Source organism: Lepidochelys kempii, chromosome 2 (genome assembly GCF_965140285.1).
Source record: "Lepidochelys kempii isolate rLepKem1 chromosome 2, rLepKem1.hap1, whole genome shotgun sequence".
NCBI classification, from domain to species: domain Eukaryota; kingdom Metazoa; phylum Chordata; order Testudines; family Cheloniidae; genus Lepidochelys; species Lepidochelys kempii.
In genome coordinates this window covers 153068481-153085913 of record NC_136381.1, presented here as the reverse complement: position 1 = coordinate 153085913, position 17433 = coordinate 153068481, and the positions used below count along the sequence as shown (strand labels likewise).

General features: G+C 40.8%; 1 protein-coding gene across 8 annotated transcripts in view; it reads left to right on the top strand.

Moving 5' to 3' along the window:
- ANKS6 (ankyrin repeat and sterile alpha motif domain containing 6) overlaps positions 1-17433 on the top strand; it is a 78516-nt gene that overhangs the window by 10642 nt on the left and 50441 nt on the right. For 7 of the 8 annotated variants that reach the window (XR_012157401.1, XR_012157400.1, XR_012157399.1 and 4 more), the window contains exons 3-10: positions 804-848; positions 3723-3927; positions 4762-4868; positions 7516-7575; positions 8051-8199; positions 13451-13661; positions 15204-15250; positions 16577-16780. Coding sequence is in view for 2 of the 8 variants with exons in the window: in XM_073332461.1 (XP_073188562.1) it covers positions 804-848; positions 3723-3927; positions 4762-4868; positions 7516-7575; positions 8051-8199; positions 13451-13661; positions 15204-15250; positions 16577-16780 (1028 nt within the window). In the remaining 6 variants the exon portion in view is untranslated. The remainder of the gene's footprint in view (positions 1-803; positions 849-3722; positions 3928-4761; positions 4869-7515; positions 7576-8050; positions 8200-13450; positions 13662-15203; positions 15251-16576; positions 16781-17433) is intronic. The other variant, XM_073332462.1, reaches the window with a different exon arrangement.

Genomic DNA, 17433 nt, shown 5'->3' with positions numbered 1-17433 from the left:
CAGAATTAGTCCATAGGTTATAGTCCAATGTCCATATTCAAGGTGATCCAGATGAGACTGGAGATCTCAGTCTTACGACTTAAGCTTCCCCTGCATGAAGCATCAAGCAGATCTGAGATAAAAAGGATCAGGACCCAAGGGATTTTTATACAGTTCCAGGCCTTCTCTTGACAGCTCAGAGTCCTTAGGCAAACAATCAGTAATCATGGAGATTTTGAAGTAGACCTATTTCCTAAACATTACCGGTAATTAGCTACATGGATTAACATAATGCAATTTATCCATTAGGCAGTTTATCACAAACTTTAAAGAGACATATAGACAATGACATTACTTCACCCAAGATTCATCTAAATGTTCATATTCCCTTTTGATCTCTGCATGAATAGCTATAGTGACAGATAGGAAAGTCTGTTTGCATGGATAACATCTAACAAGATATAAGTGAACATATACAATTTGTATCACCTCTAATTCTCTTACAATACAGGTTTGCATTTCACAATTCTAGCCTATCTAACACGGAATGGCTCTAATTACCATTTGCGTACTTTTCTAACATGTCTCTAGGTTGACTCTGGGTCATTTAGCCTGCGAGCCGCTTAACCCTTTCTGGCCATGCGTCACACTTTGTATAAGATTTGTTGCAATTATATAACAGTGTTAGCAACAATGATTTGCATGGTCATACTCTAATCAGATAACATCACCAATATATTTTTACTTTTTATGCTAAACTAATTGTACTACAAATTTTTGGCTACATGACTCAAATTTTAATACAGATATTTGTATTTTCTCAGATAATGACAAGAGGCAGCCTGATGTCTTTCATGCTTTGAAAATGGGTAAGCATTAAAAAAAATTCACCAGCACATCTGTTTCTTGAGACTGTAGGGCATTGTACTTGCTAACATGGGAAATTGAGACAGTGTGTACTGGAGTTATAGGCTACTTTGCCCTTTCCTTACTATTTAGATAAAGATATGAACAAAAGCTACATCAATACTTAGAGTATCAAAGGACGTAAAATCAGAGGTTCTGACAAGCTAAAAGAGACATTCACTGCCTGTGATTTCTTTTGACACACTGGGAGGATATCAAAATGAGAAATCCACTCCGACATTTTCAGGACTCAATTACAAGGAAATACCAAGGTGGATAGGGTGACAGTCATCAAGAATTCTTCTTGCAGTGTTGCAGGAGGACAGTACTGTAACAAGAGCTGTGCCATGCTGATTCTGTCAGTCTTTCAAAGTTTGTATATAGTCCCTCAGTTCCTGCCAGTAGACTAGATGATGTGTAACTAGATTAATCTACCTTTGCCCTGGCTGAGACTGATGACCAGGCTGTCAGGGGATGATGGGGTGGATGCTGATGTCCCAACTGTTATTGACAATCAACTTCTCTAGATGACAACACTGGAGTATCTTCTGTATCCTCATGAGACCCCAGCAAGTCCAGGATATGGCTGTCAACATGGATGAGACTTTAAACCTGTAGACTCCATCAGTACAGGAAGAGACCCATGCATTCTTGAGCATGGCCCTGATCAAACTGACCATCTACATACACCCTTATCTGATATAAATGTTATCAAGAAGTATAACACTTAGGAACACAGGAAGAACCCACCAGTGACTAGAAAGATAAGCAGATAAGAAATTTAAATCCAGTGTACACAGCAAATAGACTACCCAAACAAAGTCAAAACAGATACATTAAAATATTTCAGCCTTATGCTGATCAGTAGAAGTCAGCAGTCAACCATTCATGCAAAATGAGTTACCTAGTCTACATCATAGCAACCTGGCTTGCTGACACCATTTGTCCCATGCTAGGTCACTTGGGCCCACCAACCCAGTCCACAGAATGCAGATTAGTAGGTGATATAGCCATAATTCTCACTTCCAGGTTCAAGTGCAGGAAAAATATACTTGAAACAAAATCTTTGCAATTCATCTATCTGACCTATAAGACCAGGGACAAATCCAGTGACTTTTTAGAAGAGCAGCTTGTGATGCTATCTGACATAGTAATGAAGAGCTGAAGATCTGTTGTCTTAAAATACCAACATTCAAATGGATGATGCCACAGATGCAGCAGCACAAAATCTCTTATGCCTGCTATCAGGTGGGTTCTTTACCTTTCTTCTGCAAACCTGAGGTGGTGTGGTCTAGGTCATTAAGGACAACAAGTCTGTAATATACTAAGTCATCAAGCAAAGAGGAGCAACAATAGCAAAGTGTTGTGGCACTCAACAGTGAAAAAGTTCTTGAAGGGCCTAGCTAATGCTTTTCTACCAGTCAAAGACCCAGTTGCCGTCTGGGATCTGATGCTCACTATCCTATTGAGAAAAAGAGGCTTCCTGATGACGGTGACATGAATGAGGAGAGTGAGTAAACTATAGAGTCTTGTGCCTGACCCTCCATTTCCAGTTTTTCACAAGGCCATGGTTGTTATATGTACCCACCCCAAGACCTTAATGAGATAATTAACTTTCTGGTGTGTGTGTGTTTCCCATAAGCCTCATGCACCTGATGAAGAAGTTAGACTTTACACTGTGGATTTTAAGAGGGCGTTGAGTTATTACTTAGATAAATGTAGAGTGTTTAGAAAATTACTTAGATTTCTTTTTATTCCATATGAGAAACATTGTAAGGGAAATGTCATTGTTTCTTGACATCTGTCCAGATGGATTAGATTGTGCACAGAGACTTGTTTTTATTTTAGCTAGTGTTCCCAAATTAGAAGGACTTTGTGCCAGTTCAACAGGAAGTACCTCCTGTGGTTGTCTTCATCACATTCAAACTGAGAAGCATAAGATTATGTTTACACAATGATAATACCTAAACTTACCTCCAGATCTGATGCTTTTACAATTGATGTTAAATTAAAAACTCTTCAGCCCACCATTTCTGGAGTTTGTACTGCTTGTCAAACTAGTATTACTGGAAATGGGCAGATATTACCCTGACAAAGAAAGAGATGATACTTGTCAATAACTGCAGTTCTTCAAGGGTGTTGCTTCCCTACATTCATGCTATCCACCCATCTTCCCTTTTTTCCTCAGAGTCCTCTCAAATCTGTTAAGGTGCTAGAGTACAGTAGAAGTAACACGGCCTCAGAGGCTAACAGGCTCCTTGGTGGTAAAGTTTTGACACCACGTACAGTCATGAAAGTGAAACAGGATTTTAGGCCTGGTTTAAGTGCAAATCAAATTGCAACCTTAACTACAGAGTCAGTACCAATGTCTGCATAATATTTAATATACCATTTAATACACCTGCTCTAGGGATTTATCCTTGGAATTATGGGATAGTGCTGTGGTGCACAGGAAAAGACTGGAGGGAGCAATTTGTATGGATACACTCCGCCAGTTTATGCAAAACAGGACAGATACGCTGATCAGCTGAAGGAACAAATAGCACTACAAATTCTTAGTTGTAACATTTAAACTTGAAATAGTGCAGTTCTCTAATGTAGATGGAGCTATAGTGTATGTGAAGTAATTATATTTCTGTTGATGTTGCTATTTCATTTAATTTTCATAGTACAATAAAACATTTTAAAGGTGATACATATTTTGATTCTTTATTTTTCTTTTTAAGTAAGAATATTTTTGTCAATGTTAGCAAATCAAAATATATATTAATTTAGAGGCTGAGAAATTGTCTATTCCTAATATACAACATTATTGTGTTTTGTGACTTTCTTCATAGGAAATTTTCAGCTGGTTAAAGAGATTGCAGATGAAGACCCAAATCAAGTTAATATTATTAATGGTGATGGTGCTTCTCCACTGATGATTGCAGCTGTAACTGGACAGTTGGCTCTTGTACAGCTGCTTGTTGAGAGAAATGCTGACATTGACAAACAAGATAATGTTCATGGCTGGACAGCCCTAATGCAGGCCACATACCATGGGTAAGTGATTTTTCCCCTTGATTAGTGGTAGGAGAGGGTTTATTCTACTTCCTAGATATGGACTCAAAAGTAATCAATTAGATATTGGTTCAGAAAAGCAGAGGGCAAGCTAACTAAAAATTCTAGATACTGATGCCAAGGAACAGTAAGTCCTATGCCGGTGAGAAACAGGCCTCTCTTAGGTGCTGAAACTTGTAGTATTGTTGATGTGATTTTCCTTGGTGCTAGCTTCAAAAGAAGCATCAGTTTTGGTATTGGGACCCTCAGGTTTCTCTAGTGGGCCCTATCTCCAGTAAGTGGCTTGGAGACCCAGGCTACCAAGCTGGTACCAAGTGGAACCCTGTCAGTGCGGATTAGCACTGGGTCAGAAGCCTCAGTCTCTAGTTCCATCAACCACTCCTCACCCCAAGGAGACTAAGAGGAGGAAAGTACTTAGGGAGCCCAGTTATTGAACCAGAACTCTCTTCTGAAGAAATAGCAGAAGAAGAAACATTGCGACTATGGATCCAAGAATTGAATGGCAGATCTGGGGACTTCAGTGCTGGAGACCCTGAGTGCCAAACTTGTTCTGCAGATAGCCAGGAGCATTCTAATTTGTTGCAAAGATTTTGATGTGAGGGGTCCACTGTTTTCCCCCCATCAGCAGTGATGCCTCACTTTCTATGTTAGAAGGTTCCTTACTGGCGCCAGTCCCACAGAATTGAGAGCCACCTAGGTTGTCTATAGACAATATCTGGACAAATTCTAATTCAGAAAAAAGAGTGTGGCATAAGAGGGAAGAGATGGAACATTAACACTCTTTCACATATGTGACCAATTCTTTTTTCCTTAAAGAAATAAAGATGTTGTTAAGTATTTGTTGAATCGCGGAGCTGATGTCAATCTACGTGCAAAAAATGGATACACAGCCTTTGATCTGATAATGCTACTGAACGATCCAGGTATGTTATGTCACAGAGCCCAAAGGAAATGCTTGCAATAACAGCATATGCAACAAAGAAAACATCCCTTCTAATTTAGAAAATACACTTGAGTTGTAGAAAATAATCTCCCATGAGTTCCATGTGACAGAGAGAGATTATTTTCTGGAAACAGTATGCTTACTGGATTAAAGGGTCAAATAGAAATGTACGGAAATATATGGGGTATAGCTTGTCCTTTTAGAATCTGTTTATTCCTGCTGCCTGATTTTTCAAGTGTGGTGTAAAAATGCAATGTTTGTGTCACCAATGTCTTTTCAGTGATGTGAATTATGATGGCCCAAAGACTCTCCTGTGATATCACTAAAAATAGAGAGTAAAAATATAGAATAATTATGAAGGTGAAAGCGTCCACTTGCACTGATGTTTTAGTAACCGACAGTAAAAGGAAAGGAAAGAGTGGGTGCCATCATCTGGAAAGTGGGGAACTCCTGGGCAAATCTCTTTTTTAGTTTTGTCAGATCGAGTAAAAGTCACATTTGAGGAGTCCAACATCTTTTTATTGAAAAACATCCTAGAAAGAAAGGAAAAACACCTTAAATGAAGCTTTGTTAAAATGTTTTTAATGTTTCTGTTAAGCTATCAGATAAATGACTTTAGCTTACATTATTTGGCACTTTTCTGTTATTCTTACCTGTATCTGAACTGGCTTTTCTGAAGTCAAAGAATACTGTTTCTGATGGAATTAACCTTTGCTATCTCTGTATTTCCTTCACTCCTTCCAAGAGAGAGAATGAACGAACAGGCAGAGGACTTCAACAAAATAATAATAATAAATAATAATAATAATAATAAGGAAGGTGAAAAAAACTGAACGCTAAATAGTTCTTAGTTCTGTTATCACCCAGTTGACTAGTGTTGAATGGCAATCAGTAGAGCTGTACTGACATCTTGATTGGACAGTGTTCCAAGCTATACTATGGGTTATTGACAGTACATATTGTGACATGTTGCAGCATCACAGGCAAAAACGTAGAGAAAGAAAATGAATTCAGGAAAGCTACTGCTTTGACAGGTCGTTGGCACTCGTGCTGATACAGTGCAGGCAGGGAGCAGAGAGGAGGACTGCAGCAGAAGGCTGGGTGATCTGCAGGCAGTTAAACCCTCAGGCTCACAGATCCCAGTCAGCCAGGCAGAGCACCTCCCACTCCATGATCTTTTTCATTCTGGGCATCACAACAGAGACTCCTTTCTCAGCTGTGTTCTCTAAAGTTTCCCGCTATTGCAGAATCACTTGTGGGAGCTCTGGTGTACACAAGGGTCTGAGGATTGTCAGTTCTTTAATAACTGACAGGTACCTGTATTTTATCTGGATTGGAGCTCTCACTAGTAGAGCTGCACCCAGGGCAGCAATAGTGGGGAAATTTTTTTTGGGGGGGGAGGAGGAAATCTACTGAAGTGTTTTTTCTTGTGGTGAATGTCAACTTGCAGAGCTGATGAAGGCTTCCGGTTTTCTACTCAGTCAGGCTACTGTGTAGGCCAGTTCATTCCTTCTGAAAGTCTCTTCTGGTTCTGCTGGAAATAAGAAAGTTTTACCGAACTTTTTTCAAGCATCAGCACTGCAAAGACACACATATTTAGTTCCAAATACAAAATGTCTATGCTCCCCTAAAAGTCATGTTATTCCACTCCTTGTGCTTACTAACTCTGCACACTCAAGTCTCCCTCCCAGCCACTGTCAAATCTTCCACTAGTCCATCTCCCCTTAGATCATCCTGTCCCTTTCCACTGCAGCATGTAAAATAATCTGGGATTAGATTTTCAAAAGCGCTTAAGTTAGCAAAACCAGTCCCACTGAAAGTCCTAGCTCCCTTAGGTGTTCCTAATGCTCTTGGATCTTGTCTTTGTGACACGTTACTGCTCAGCAAGCCAGAGTGTGACTCTAGAGTGCACTAGCTTTCTGTGCAGTAACATCCCATATAGACATTGCTACAATACACAAAAGGTCCACAGTGTGCTTTGACATATGACTGTTTGAAACAGGTGGCCACACAGTAATCCTTAGACACTTTTGCAGATCCCATCTCTAACCCTTGTGTATTTCATTAAAAACTTTGGGTGAAATCCTGACCCCAGTGAAGTTAATACTAAAACTCCTATTGTCTTCAGTGCTGTCAAGGACCCACACTTTGTTTTGAGAATACGTATTGCCAGTACAAAATACTACTTTGCTAATGTATGTCTCGCTTATGGTTTATTCTCCTCTATTTTTCCCCTTCCATTCACTCTACTTTGTTTTTTTCTGCTTTGTGTCTTGGTGTATTCTCGATCATTTTCACTATCTTGTTTCCCATAGATTAATTTTTACACAGTTTTTAATGGCTTTTAAAATGTGCAATTTATTTTTTCTCTAGGTTCATTGTCATTTTTTTTGTCTCCCAGATACTTTTTTTTATTCTGTCTCACTCTTCAGCATTTTTTCTCTTCAGCAGTCTCTCTCTTTCCCTCATTTTGCCCTCCCATCTTCACCCTTATATTCATTCTTTCCTCTTCCTCTTTTTTCTGTTTTTTCCGTCCTTTCTTTCTTCCACATCTTTTCAGTCTTTTGTTGTGTAATCTGAGCATTGCTCTTCCCTCTGGAATTTGTCTTCAAACTTCCTCCCTCCAGCCTATGCTCAAGGAAAGAGAAGAGAATATCCTTTCTCTCTGCTCTCTTCTTCTGTCTCAGGTAAGAAAAAGTACCTTCTTGATGTTTTTCTTAGCCCACATCAAGCAGCTGTTAGGTTCATTTGTTAAAGTGATTCTCTTGATTCTGACTGAGCAGAGCTCTCTTCTTGCTGTTCAATACTCTTTAGTCTAGTTCTAGTGAATCAAGCACTGATAATGCTTCTGTAGATCTGGTGGTATAAGTACCACAGTGTAAGTCAGCAGCTCACTGCGCGCAGGGCCACCATTCAGTATTTGTGGTCAATCCACCTTTGTATCTGAATGTTACAGAAGTTTCACCTGGACAAGAATAAAGAGGGAGGGCAAAACAGGGAGCCCTTGGCACCAGAATTTTAGGCCTGTGTGTCTGGTGCTGTTGCCTTACACTCTCACAGAATGCATAGGAGCAGCTTCAGCACATCAATCCTGGTTATACATTTGAGATGAAAGGACATTTACAAGTAAAACAAAACAAAAACTGAATTTGTTTTTTCTAGACACAGAACTTGTACGTCAACTAGCATCAGCCTGCATGCAAGTAGACAAAGACAAGGGTAAGCAGAACAACAAATCATCTTTGCCCTGTTCTAGAAGTAGACAATCTTTAAATACCCCGATGTTGCCAGATGACAAGGGAGGATTAAAGGTAAACAAATTTCATATGTACTCTCTCTTTGATGATTTCTGCATAAATAACAAATGTACAATTTACTCCAAGGTATGAAGTATGGAAAGACACCACGCGAAAGTGTTTGGGACCTAGGACATAACTAACATATTTGCTTTCTGCAAGCCAAGTATACATTCGTCCTCTTTGATTTTCTAAGATGTGGATTGTGGTAGACTTTTTGGCTGCTGGAGTGGTGGTAAGGACAGGGGGTGGAACTGTTTCTTTAATTTTAGAGGAAAGTTGATATAAGCACCCTTACAAAGAAACTTATTCCAGAGTGGGAAAAGTCACTGTATAGTTAAGGTTATAACTGAGTTTCCATTTCAATCCTGATTTTGGTTCTCATTCTGAAAAAAGTTGTATTGGCCTAAAATTGGTTAGGTTACATCTGCAGCCAAGTTAGAAGTTTTCTACAGCATTCAAAGTGAATGGGATATGGGGTTTAATTAGTATTGTGAGCGGAAGAGGGGGATGTGGGCTGCTCTTATCCTGACAGTAAGATCAGTTCCCTTCACTGCAGCTCCAGCTCTGCCCATCCCCTCTCTGCCAGAGGAGGAGGCTGAGGCAGGGGCAGAGGTGTAGCAGTAGGGAGGACCAGAGCACTGCTTCATGCTCTGCAATAGAGGGAACTGCTCTAAGTATCAGTGCAGGGCCAGCTGTCTGGCTCCAAAGCTCAGGACTTGTGTGAGGAAGGGAGCCCCTGCCCTGAAAAAAAAGGGACATTAGTGGAGTTCATCTCTGAGAGTGGTGTCAGATCTACATGTCATCCTCTTTCTGTGGTCTCACATGCAGCATCAAGGGTAAGGTGATGGGAGCATTCAGACAGCCACACCAGACTGTCCCCTCGTAGCAGTCCCAAGTGTTGGAGTTATGATTCCCATCCTCTCAGGTAGTGCTGTATTCCCTCTGCCTGGGACTGCAGGTGGGTCACCAGCTAAGGGAAGCTGTTAGAGGAGCTGGGCTGGCACCACAGCACTAAAGTTAGTTTTAGAGGCAAGTCGTCCATGTGCCAGACAGCTGAAGCTGCTGTAGGAGGAATATTGCTCTGCCAGCAGCAGGCAGGATAGGTCTGAACTCTGCATTCCTTACAGACCCCCAGCTCCTAGCTCCTCCCTCTCTTTGTTCCCTCTAGGCTCCTTGCTAGGCTCTGAGGGGGCAGGGAAAGGAAGAAAGCAGGTGGTAGCAGAGGCATCTCAGCTCTATTATATAATGGAGTCTGTGCACTCATGTTTGCATTCCATGTAGGGATCAGAGTAGAGACTCGAAGATGAAGAGCATAACCAGGAGCTCTTTGAATGGGACCCAGGATCCCAATATGGTTGCAGAGGAGGCAGCTAAGCTGGGTTGGTAAAAGGAGGAACCTCTGGGTGAAGGGACTGCTGCATCAGATATGCAGCTTTCTATTGTAAAATGTACTGATGAAGGCTAAGTTTTGTAGGCTGGGGAAATATGGATTCCATCAATGGCTCCTGCAAAATTTGGGAAGCACAATTATTTAACTTCCTCAGTATCTGGTGCATTGGCCATCTGGATCACATGCTGCTGTAATGCACTATAGCCCTGCAGACCTTCACCACAACGACACTCATTGCATATTTCAACCCCCAAATGAGACTCACCTGATTGGTAATTATCCAGAACAGCTGTCTTTCACAGAGCAATTCCCATTTTTTGCAGAATGTCTAGTTGGCAGCCGGTATCAAGTGGAGTGCCCCCAAGGGTCGGTCCTGGGGCCGGTTTTGTTCAATATCTTCATAAATGATCTGGAGCATGGTGTGGATTGCACTCTCAGCAAATTTGCAGATGATACTAAACTAGGAGGAGTGGTAGATACGGTGGCAGGTAGGGATAGGATACAGAGGGACCTAGACAAATTGGAGGATTGGGCCAAAAGAAATCTGATGAGGTTCAACAAGGATAAGTGCAGAGTCCTGCACTTAGGACGGAAGAATCCAATGCACCGCTACAGACTAGGGACCGAATGGCTAGGCAGCAGTTCTGCGGAAAAGGACCTAGGGGTGACAGTGGACGAGAAGCTGGATATGAGTCAACAGTGTGCCCTTGTTGCCAAGAAGGCCAAGGGCATTTTGGGATGTATAAGTAGGGGCATAGCCAGCAGATCGAGGGAAGTGATCGTTCCCCTCTATTCGACATTGGTGAGGCCTCATCTGGAGTACTGTGTCCAGTTTTGGGCCCCACACTACAAGAAGGATGTGGAGAAATTGGAGAGAGTCCAGCGAAGGGCAACAAAAATGATTAGGGGTCTGGAACACATGACTTATGAGGAGAGGCTGAGGGAACTGGGATTGTTTAGTCTGCAGAAGAGAAGAACGAGGGGGGATTTGATAGCAGCTTTCAACTACCTGAGAGGTGGTTCCAAAGAGGATGGTTCTAGACTATTCTCAGTGGTAGAAGATGACAGGACAAGGAGTAATGGTCTCAAGTTGCAGTGGGGGAGGTTTAGGTTGGATATTAGGAAAAACTTTTTCACTAAGAGGGTGGTGAAACACTGGAATGTGTTACCTAGGGAGGTGGTAGAATCTCTTTCCTTAGAAGTTTTTAAGGTCAGGCTTGACAAAGCCCTGGCTGGGATGATTTAATTGGGGATTGGTCCTGCTTTGAGCAGGGGGTTGGACTAGATGACCTCCTGAGGTCCCTTCCAACCCTGATATTCTATGATTCTATGAATAAGGGGAGCCCTCATATCTGTGATCTGGCACTGTACTGTCAGGACTTGCTCACCACTGAGCTACAGAGCAGACACTTTATTCTGAAGTTACATCGCTGCTACAGTTTAGCCCAGGTTTCAAAAACAATTCTGCCCCACCAGCCTGTGGTTGTGCGCCAAACCCAGAAGTGTCATGCCATCTACAGAAGAACTGCAAATAGCATATAAGGCCATCTACTCACACCCCAACCACCAACTACCTGTTACATGAATGCTCTGAATTGCTGGTCTTGTCTCTTTCTTGCCAGAGTTGCTCTCAGAGCCACTACCACTGCCAATTTGCCACTCACTTTCAGGGACCTTGCTGAGCAAGGAACAAGAACAGAGCTTTCATCCTGGCTTCCATTTTTGAGAAAAAGGACAGGAAACAGTGCTGGCATCATGGGATTAACAGGATTTACCCCCAGAGAATTATGGGAGTTTGACTTCTCTTCTGGGTTTTGAGACCCTCAGTAGCTGTACTGGAACTGTAGAGAAGGTAGACAGAGGGCAGGTGGACTGCAGTGGTGTAGTATAGTGATAGTGTTGATGTGAGACAAACTGTACCTGAAACTGCCTGGCTCATATGGACATTGTACACTGTAGATACTCACAGGGGAACCATCCCACCAATTTAATTCCCAATTGTTCAATTATTCCATGTAGGCTAGGCCTTTGGAAGAAGTTAATAATTGCACAATATTGCTCCTTATGTTGCTGTGTAATATACCTTATGAACATAAAATTATTCACTTACTATCAAGTGATGTACTATGACCGAGTACCTCCTCTCGTTGTCCTTGTAACAGTGACCAGGCTGACACTGCCCACATCTGCAGGATCCACAGTAGTCAGAGAGAGCTAGGCGTCACTGCTTCCCCTAGTGTCTCTGAACTGTCATATCCTGTTTATCAGGTCCCCAGCTTACTACAAAAAAACCTGTAGGGTTTGCCTGGAAGCTCCAGTCCTTTCAATCCATTTGAAAGCACCAATAAAAGTATATGGATGTTTGTATTTTAATGCTTTTTCTACCATCAGAGCCATCCCTTGGGAAGGGTGAATTGGGGTGACTGCTCCAGGCCCCACGCTTTGGGGGGCCCTGTGGGCCGGTGCAATTGGCCAGCGAGGTCAATCCCGGAAGAGATGAATCTGTGCATTCCACCCCCGGCCCTGCACCCCCCTAGGGATGGCCCTGTCTACCATAATAAGTTCCTTTGCTCAAGAAGTACAAAGAATTTTTTAAAAATAGTCAATACACATCCCAGTTTCATCAGCCTTTGCTCTAATGCAAAACCTTAACAGCCATCTGTGCATTGTTAAAATAGAATAACTTTACACAGGTATTGATGTTATGACAGTAAGACGTGCTAGATCTTGATACTGGAGAGCATGACGTTAGAGTATGAAGTTGTGAGTTGATTGGAAGATTAAATTACAGTACTTAGTACTGTAGTTTTAAAACTTCCCACCCAAAGTACCTGAGTAAATGCACATGCTTCGCTTTCGCAGACAAAGTGACTATAGTGGAAAAAAATATGGAAAACTATTTACTAGGTCCAAAAATTGATGAGGTAAATCACATCCCTTCAAATTCACAATTTGACAATGAATTTCCTGTGATAGAAAAAATGTGGGGGGGAGACTGAGAGAGATTTTAAAATGGAGCTTGAAAATTCATTCATTCATTTGTTCATTCATTTAGATGTATTCTACTTCAGTGTAGCTTTATATACATAATATTTTGTATGTAAAATTAGTTTTACTTTTTATTAATTTAATAAATACTATAAATCAGATGTTCATGTTAACACAGACAAACCTGTAATTTTTTATACATCTATATCTACCTATATCTGTACATAAAGCTGCAATTCAGTCTAGGGCAAAGGTTCCCAAACTTTTCTTATTGCGTACCCCCTTCCAGATCTACCAGCTGCCCATGTACCCCTACCTTTCTCATCACTGGTACTTTGTGTGTTCTTCTTAACACCCCATGTCTTTAGCCATCTATCCATATTTCACGGTTACATACCGATATCGGAGCTACATATACAACCAAAAACAAAACCCCTGCCTAAGTTCTGAGCTCAGACTGGACAGTTGCTGGGCAACTGAATCCACGCTATACTGTGATTAGAGGTGAAGGCTCTGTACGTCAGCATCTGTATCGGTGTTCTCGTTGGTACATCCTGAAGTAAATTAACTACCACATTTTATGTAACAAATTCCCATGGAGTTTTAAAGCTTCATCTGAGTAACCTATTATGAAAATGTAATAAATTAAGTAATTAATAGATAAAATCCAGCATTATACAATTTCTCCCGTGTACCCCCCAGAGATGTCTTGTGTACCACCAGGTCTAGGGTATTGGGTGACATTGATAAACGGCTCCGTCAACTCTTGTAGTTTATCACTAAAACTCCTTGTCAGAATTATAGCTTTGTGCGAAGCTGAATTAATGTAACTTTTCTTTTACTTATATGTTAGAACAAAGTTGTCCTGTCTTCTCATCCCCCTAGTCATGGTGGAACAGAATGTCCAATAGATTCCGCAAGCTGAAGTTGACCCAAACGTTGCGTCATGGATTTTCCACCAGTCAGTCTGTGCCTTTTACTGATGAGCCCGAGTCATCTCTGAATTCCACAATAAAAGCCACTTCACAGCCAGATGTGAACAACTCTGGAAACTGTGATGCTGCAACAGCTTGGACCACAAATGTCAAAGCTAGCGGTAAAGTCAGAACTGCTTATATGCTATATGGGAAGTGTTCTATCATCTGGTAGTTTAGGTGGTACCATATTTAATGTAATGCATTTGCTACAGATGAAAACATGTAATAAGAATGCAGTATGTGGAAAGATGCTGCACAAAGAGTTATTTTATCAGACTTGCACTGGTTTTGGTTAGTGATTGCCGTTGAGCAATAAATTTAGCATCACCCATGCTTAATATCATGTCATGCCATTAGTGCAGTGGTTCTCCAACTTTTGTATTGGTGACCCTTTACACATAGCAAGCCTCTGAGTACGACCCCCCCTCTTATAAATTAAAAAAAACACTTAATATATTTAATACCATTATAAATGCTGGAGGCAAAACAGGGTTTGGGGTGGAGGCTGACAGCTCGCGACCACCTGAGAGGTCCCGACCCCCAGTTTGAGAACCCCTGCATTATTGTATGCTAGAAAATACCCTTGAAATGGGCAGTCGATTCATATTAGAGAGAGAAGGTGGGTGAGGTAATATTTATTGGACCAACTTCCGTTGGTGAGAGAGACAAGCTTTTGAGCTACACAGAGCTTTTCTTCAGGTCTGGGAAAGGTACTAAGAGTGTCACAACTAACTACAAGATCGAACAGATGGTTAAGCACAGTGGTTCTCAACCAGGGGTACATAGAGGTCTGCCTGGGGGCACATCAACTCATATAGATATTTGCCTAGTTTTACAACAGGCTACATTAAAAGCACTAGCGAAGGCAGTACAGACTAAAATTTCATACAGACAATGACTTGTTTATACTACTCTATATACTATACATTGAAATGTCAATACAATATTTATATTACAATTGATTTATTTTATAATTATATGGTAAAAATGAGAAACTCAGCATTTTTTCAGTAATAGTGTGCTGTGACACTTCTGTATTTTTATGTCTGATTTTATAAGCAAGTAGTTTTTAAGTAATGTGAAACTTTGGGGTATGCAAGGCAAGTGAGACTCCTGAAAGGTTGAGAGCCATTGGGTTTAGCATAAGTAGTTAGCACGTTTTCTAAGGGAATGTGCCAGGATGGGTAAGGAATGGTGTCCCTAGCTTCTGATTGTCAGAGGGTGGAGACGGATGGCAGAAGAGAGATCACTTGATCATTACCTATTAGGTTCAGTTCCTCTGGGGCACCTAGCATTGGCCACTGTTGGCAGACAGGATACTGGGCTGGATGGACCTTTGGTCTGACCCAGTTTGGCCATTCTTATGTTCTTATGGGAATATTCAAGGTGAATTGGCCTGTTAACACCCCTGTTAGTCATAGAACAAAAAGGGGGGTTAGTGGGTTTGAACCCTGCAGTTTATGATGTAAAATACAAAAACAACAATGGCCCAAATTCATCTTGGATACGTTGCCAGGAAAGTCAATGGAGTTGCATGAGGGATAAATTTATGCCATTGTATTTACTGAGTGAAACTGTTGTGGCATACAATACATTTGTCAAAGTTATCCTTGGGAATAAGCATTTGGAGTTTTTAAAAATATCCTTGATGTGTTTTTCAGGTGTGTGCACAAGAGCAGGAAAGGATGATGAATTATTGACAACCATGGTATGTTACAGTGCTGTCAATGTGCTCAACACTGAATAGAACATCATGCAACTCTCACTCAATCATTTACAATCCAAATTAGATAGGCAGTACAGTTCACTCATATTATCATACAAATGATACAGTGGTCACCATTAATAAAATAAACAGCATTTGCTGATGATCACTAGACAGTTGTATCCAAACTGCTGTATTTTTTCTCTTTAGTGAGAACAGGAAATAACTGCAATATTGCAGATGGTATGGATTGGTAATGCTTGGTAAATATTGACTTTTGTAGCAAGTACAATCCATTAGTTGATGGATGAACTTTTTATGGTCAATAGTGACTTAAAAAGAGATCACTTGAATAGTTGGTTTATTGCTGAAAAGCCACATGAAATACTGTGTTCTAAGGAGGAATTTGAATGTAGTAAGGGATGTAACTCAGACTTATTTCACAACCATTTACATGAATGAACATGCTCTGTTAGATAAAAGGGTAAGCTATAGTAAAATTCACGAAGAACAAGGCATCGTGCATTTTCAGCAATTTTTTACCTATCTCAAAACCTTCACTTTTTGGAGAAAGTTACAAAGAGGGTATAATATAGATTCCTCCTCTCCTTTGTTATACTCCAGCTTCAGATTCTGTTATAGCCTAGAGACTGCATTATCTTCAGTTGATAACCCCTTCTTGGCAATTGTAAAAGATCAAATTACCCATGTTGATTTCATTAGATCTTAAAGAACCATTTATTTGATATGAGGGACAATGTGTTGACTGAGGGAACTGGGGTAGAAGAGGGCTTCAGTTTTTCTTCTTCTTTTTTTTTAGGAGACCCCAAAGAGACAGAGTAAGCAATTGTTCATTCTTTCCCAGGGTCTCATCTAGGAACCCACAGAGTTTTTATCTTGTCACTCCTCCTGTTTATCATTTGGAAGTGACTAATTAACTAGTTAACACTCCTGTTGACTTCACTAGGAGCCAGGATTAGGCCCAAAGGAAGGAATGAAATAGATTTATACTTAACAGGGCAACTTGCACTATTTAAGTGAGCCAAGTTCAGTATATTACATAAAGCTAGTGTATGATAACAGCTTTAATGGTCATTTGCATTGCTTCTGTTTATTATTCTGTATTGTACATCTTCAAAGATGTTTATGTCTTGATTAAATTGTTCTTTTGCCTGTTTAAAATACCCTTACTCCCCCACCATCCTTTTATTCTGATGATGAATATTAAAAGTCTTCCATTCTCTACATAGCTTCATTTCCTATTTTAAATGCATATAATTAGAGTCAAATACATCTTTCTAAAAAGAGGTAATTTCTTTTTCTTCTCAGTTAAGAAGTGGTGCTCCATTTACTAGGCTACCTAGTGATAAACTGAAAGCAGTTATTCCTCCTTTCTTACCTCCTTCAAGTTTTGAGCTGTGGAATTCTGACCGAACACGAATGAACAAAGATGGCAAGACTGAACAGATGAGGACTGCCTTGCCACAGCGTGGGATCAAACATGATTTTAACAGCAGTGCAAACTCTGACATAGTAAGTGAATGCATTGTACAACAAAATATTGTATATTGTTACCTCCAGGAAATTTTGGTTGATAAGACACAGTAGTTTGATGCTGTCCCTCAGACTTATGGTCCTCTTGGATTCTTGCAACATGTAGCTGTGAGAACATCTTGTAGAATCATGTATTTTCCATTGTGAGTTTTTTAAAATTTCTATATCTTTAGAATGGGTAGTCCCTGTAAACTCAGCTACTCAGGAGGAGAAGCATTAGTAGAGTAAGAGCTTGCATGCCACACTTTTCCTTGAATACAATAAGCTCCAGCATTAACATGGGTTTGTCACAAAGTTCTGAGGTGATCATAGATTCCAAGTGAGATGGTTTAGTCCTCAAAGTACGCTGCCTCGGTGTATCAGAGCAGGGGTATTTTGAGTTGATAATGAGTTCTAGAAGGAAGGAGGGGGAAAAACAACTGAACTGAAAGAAAACAGATCAGTTACCTGTAAGTCAGTCATTATAAAGATCACAGCAGCATGAGTGGATAATGTGTGGAGGGAGCAAAGCAAAAGAGGACCAAGAATGGAGTCAGGGAGGCATTCACTCAAGGGCTAGAGGAGTGGAGAAAGACCCACCAAACCAGAGACTGAAGGAGCAATCAGACAGGTAAGAGAACCACCATGAGAGG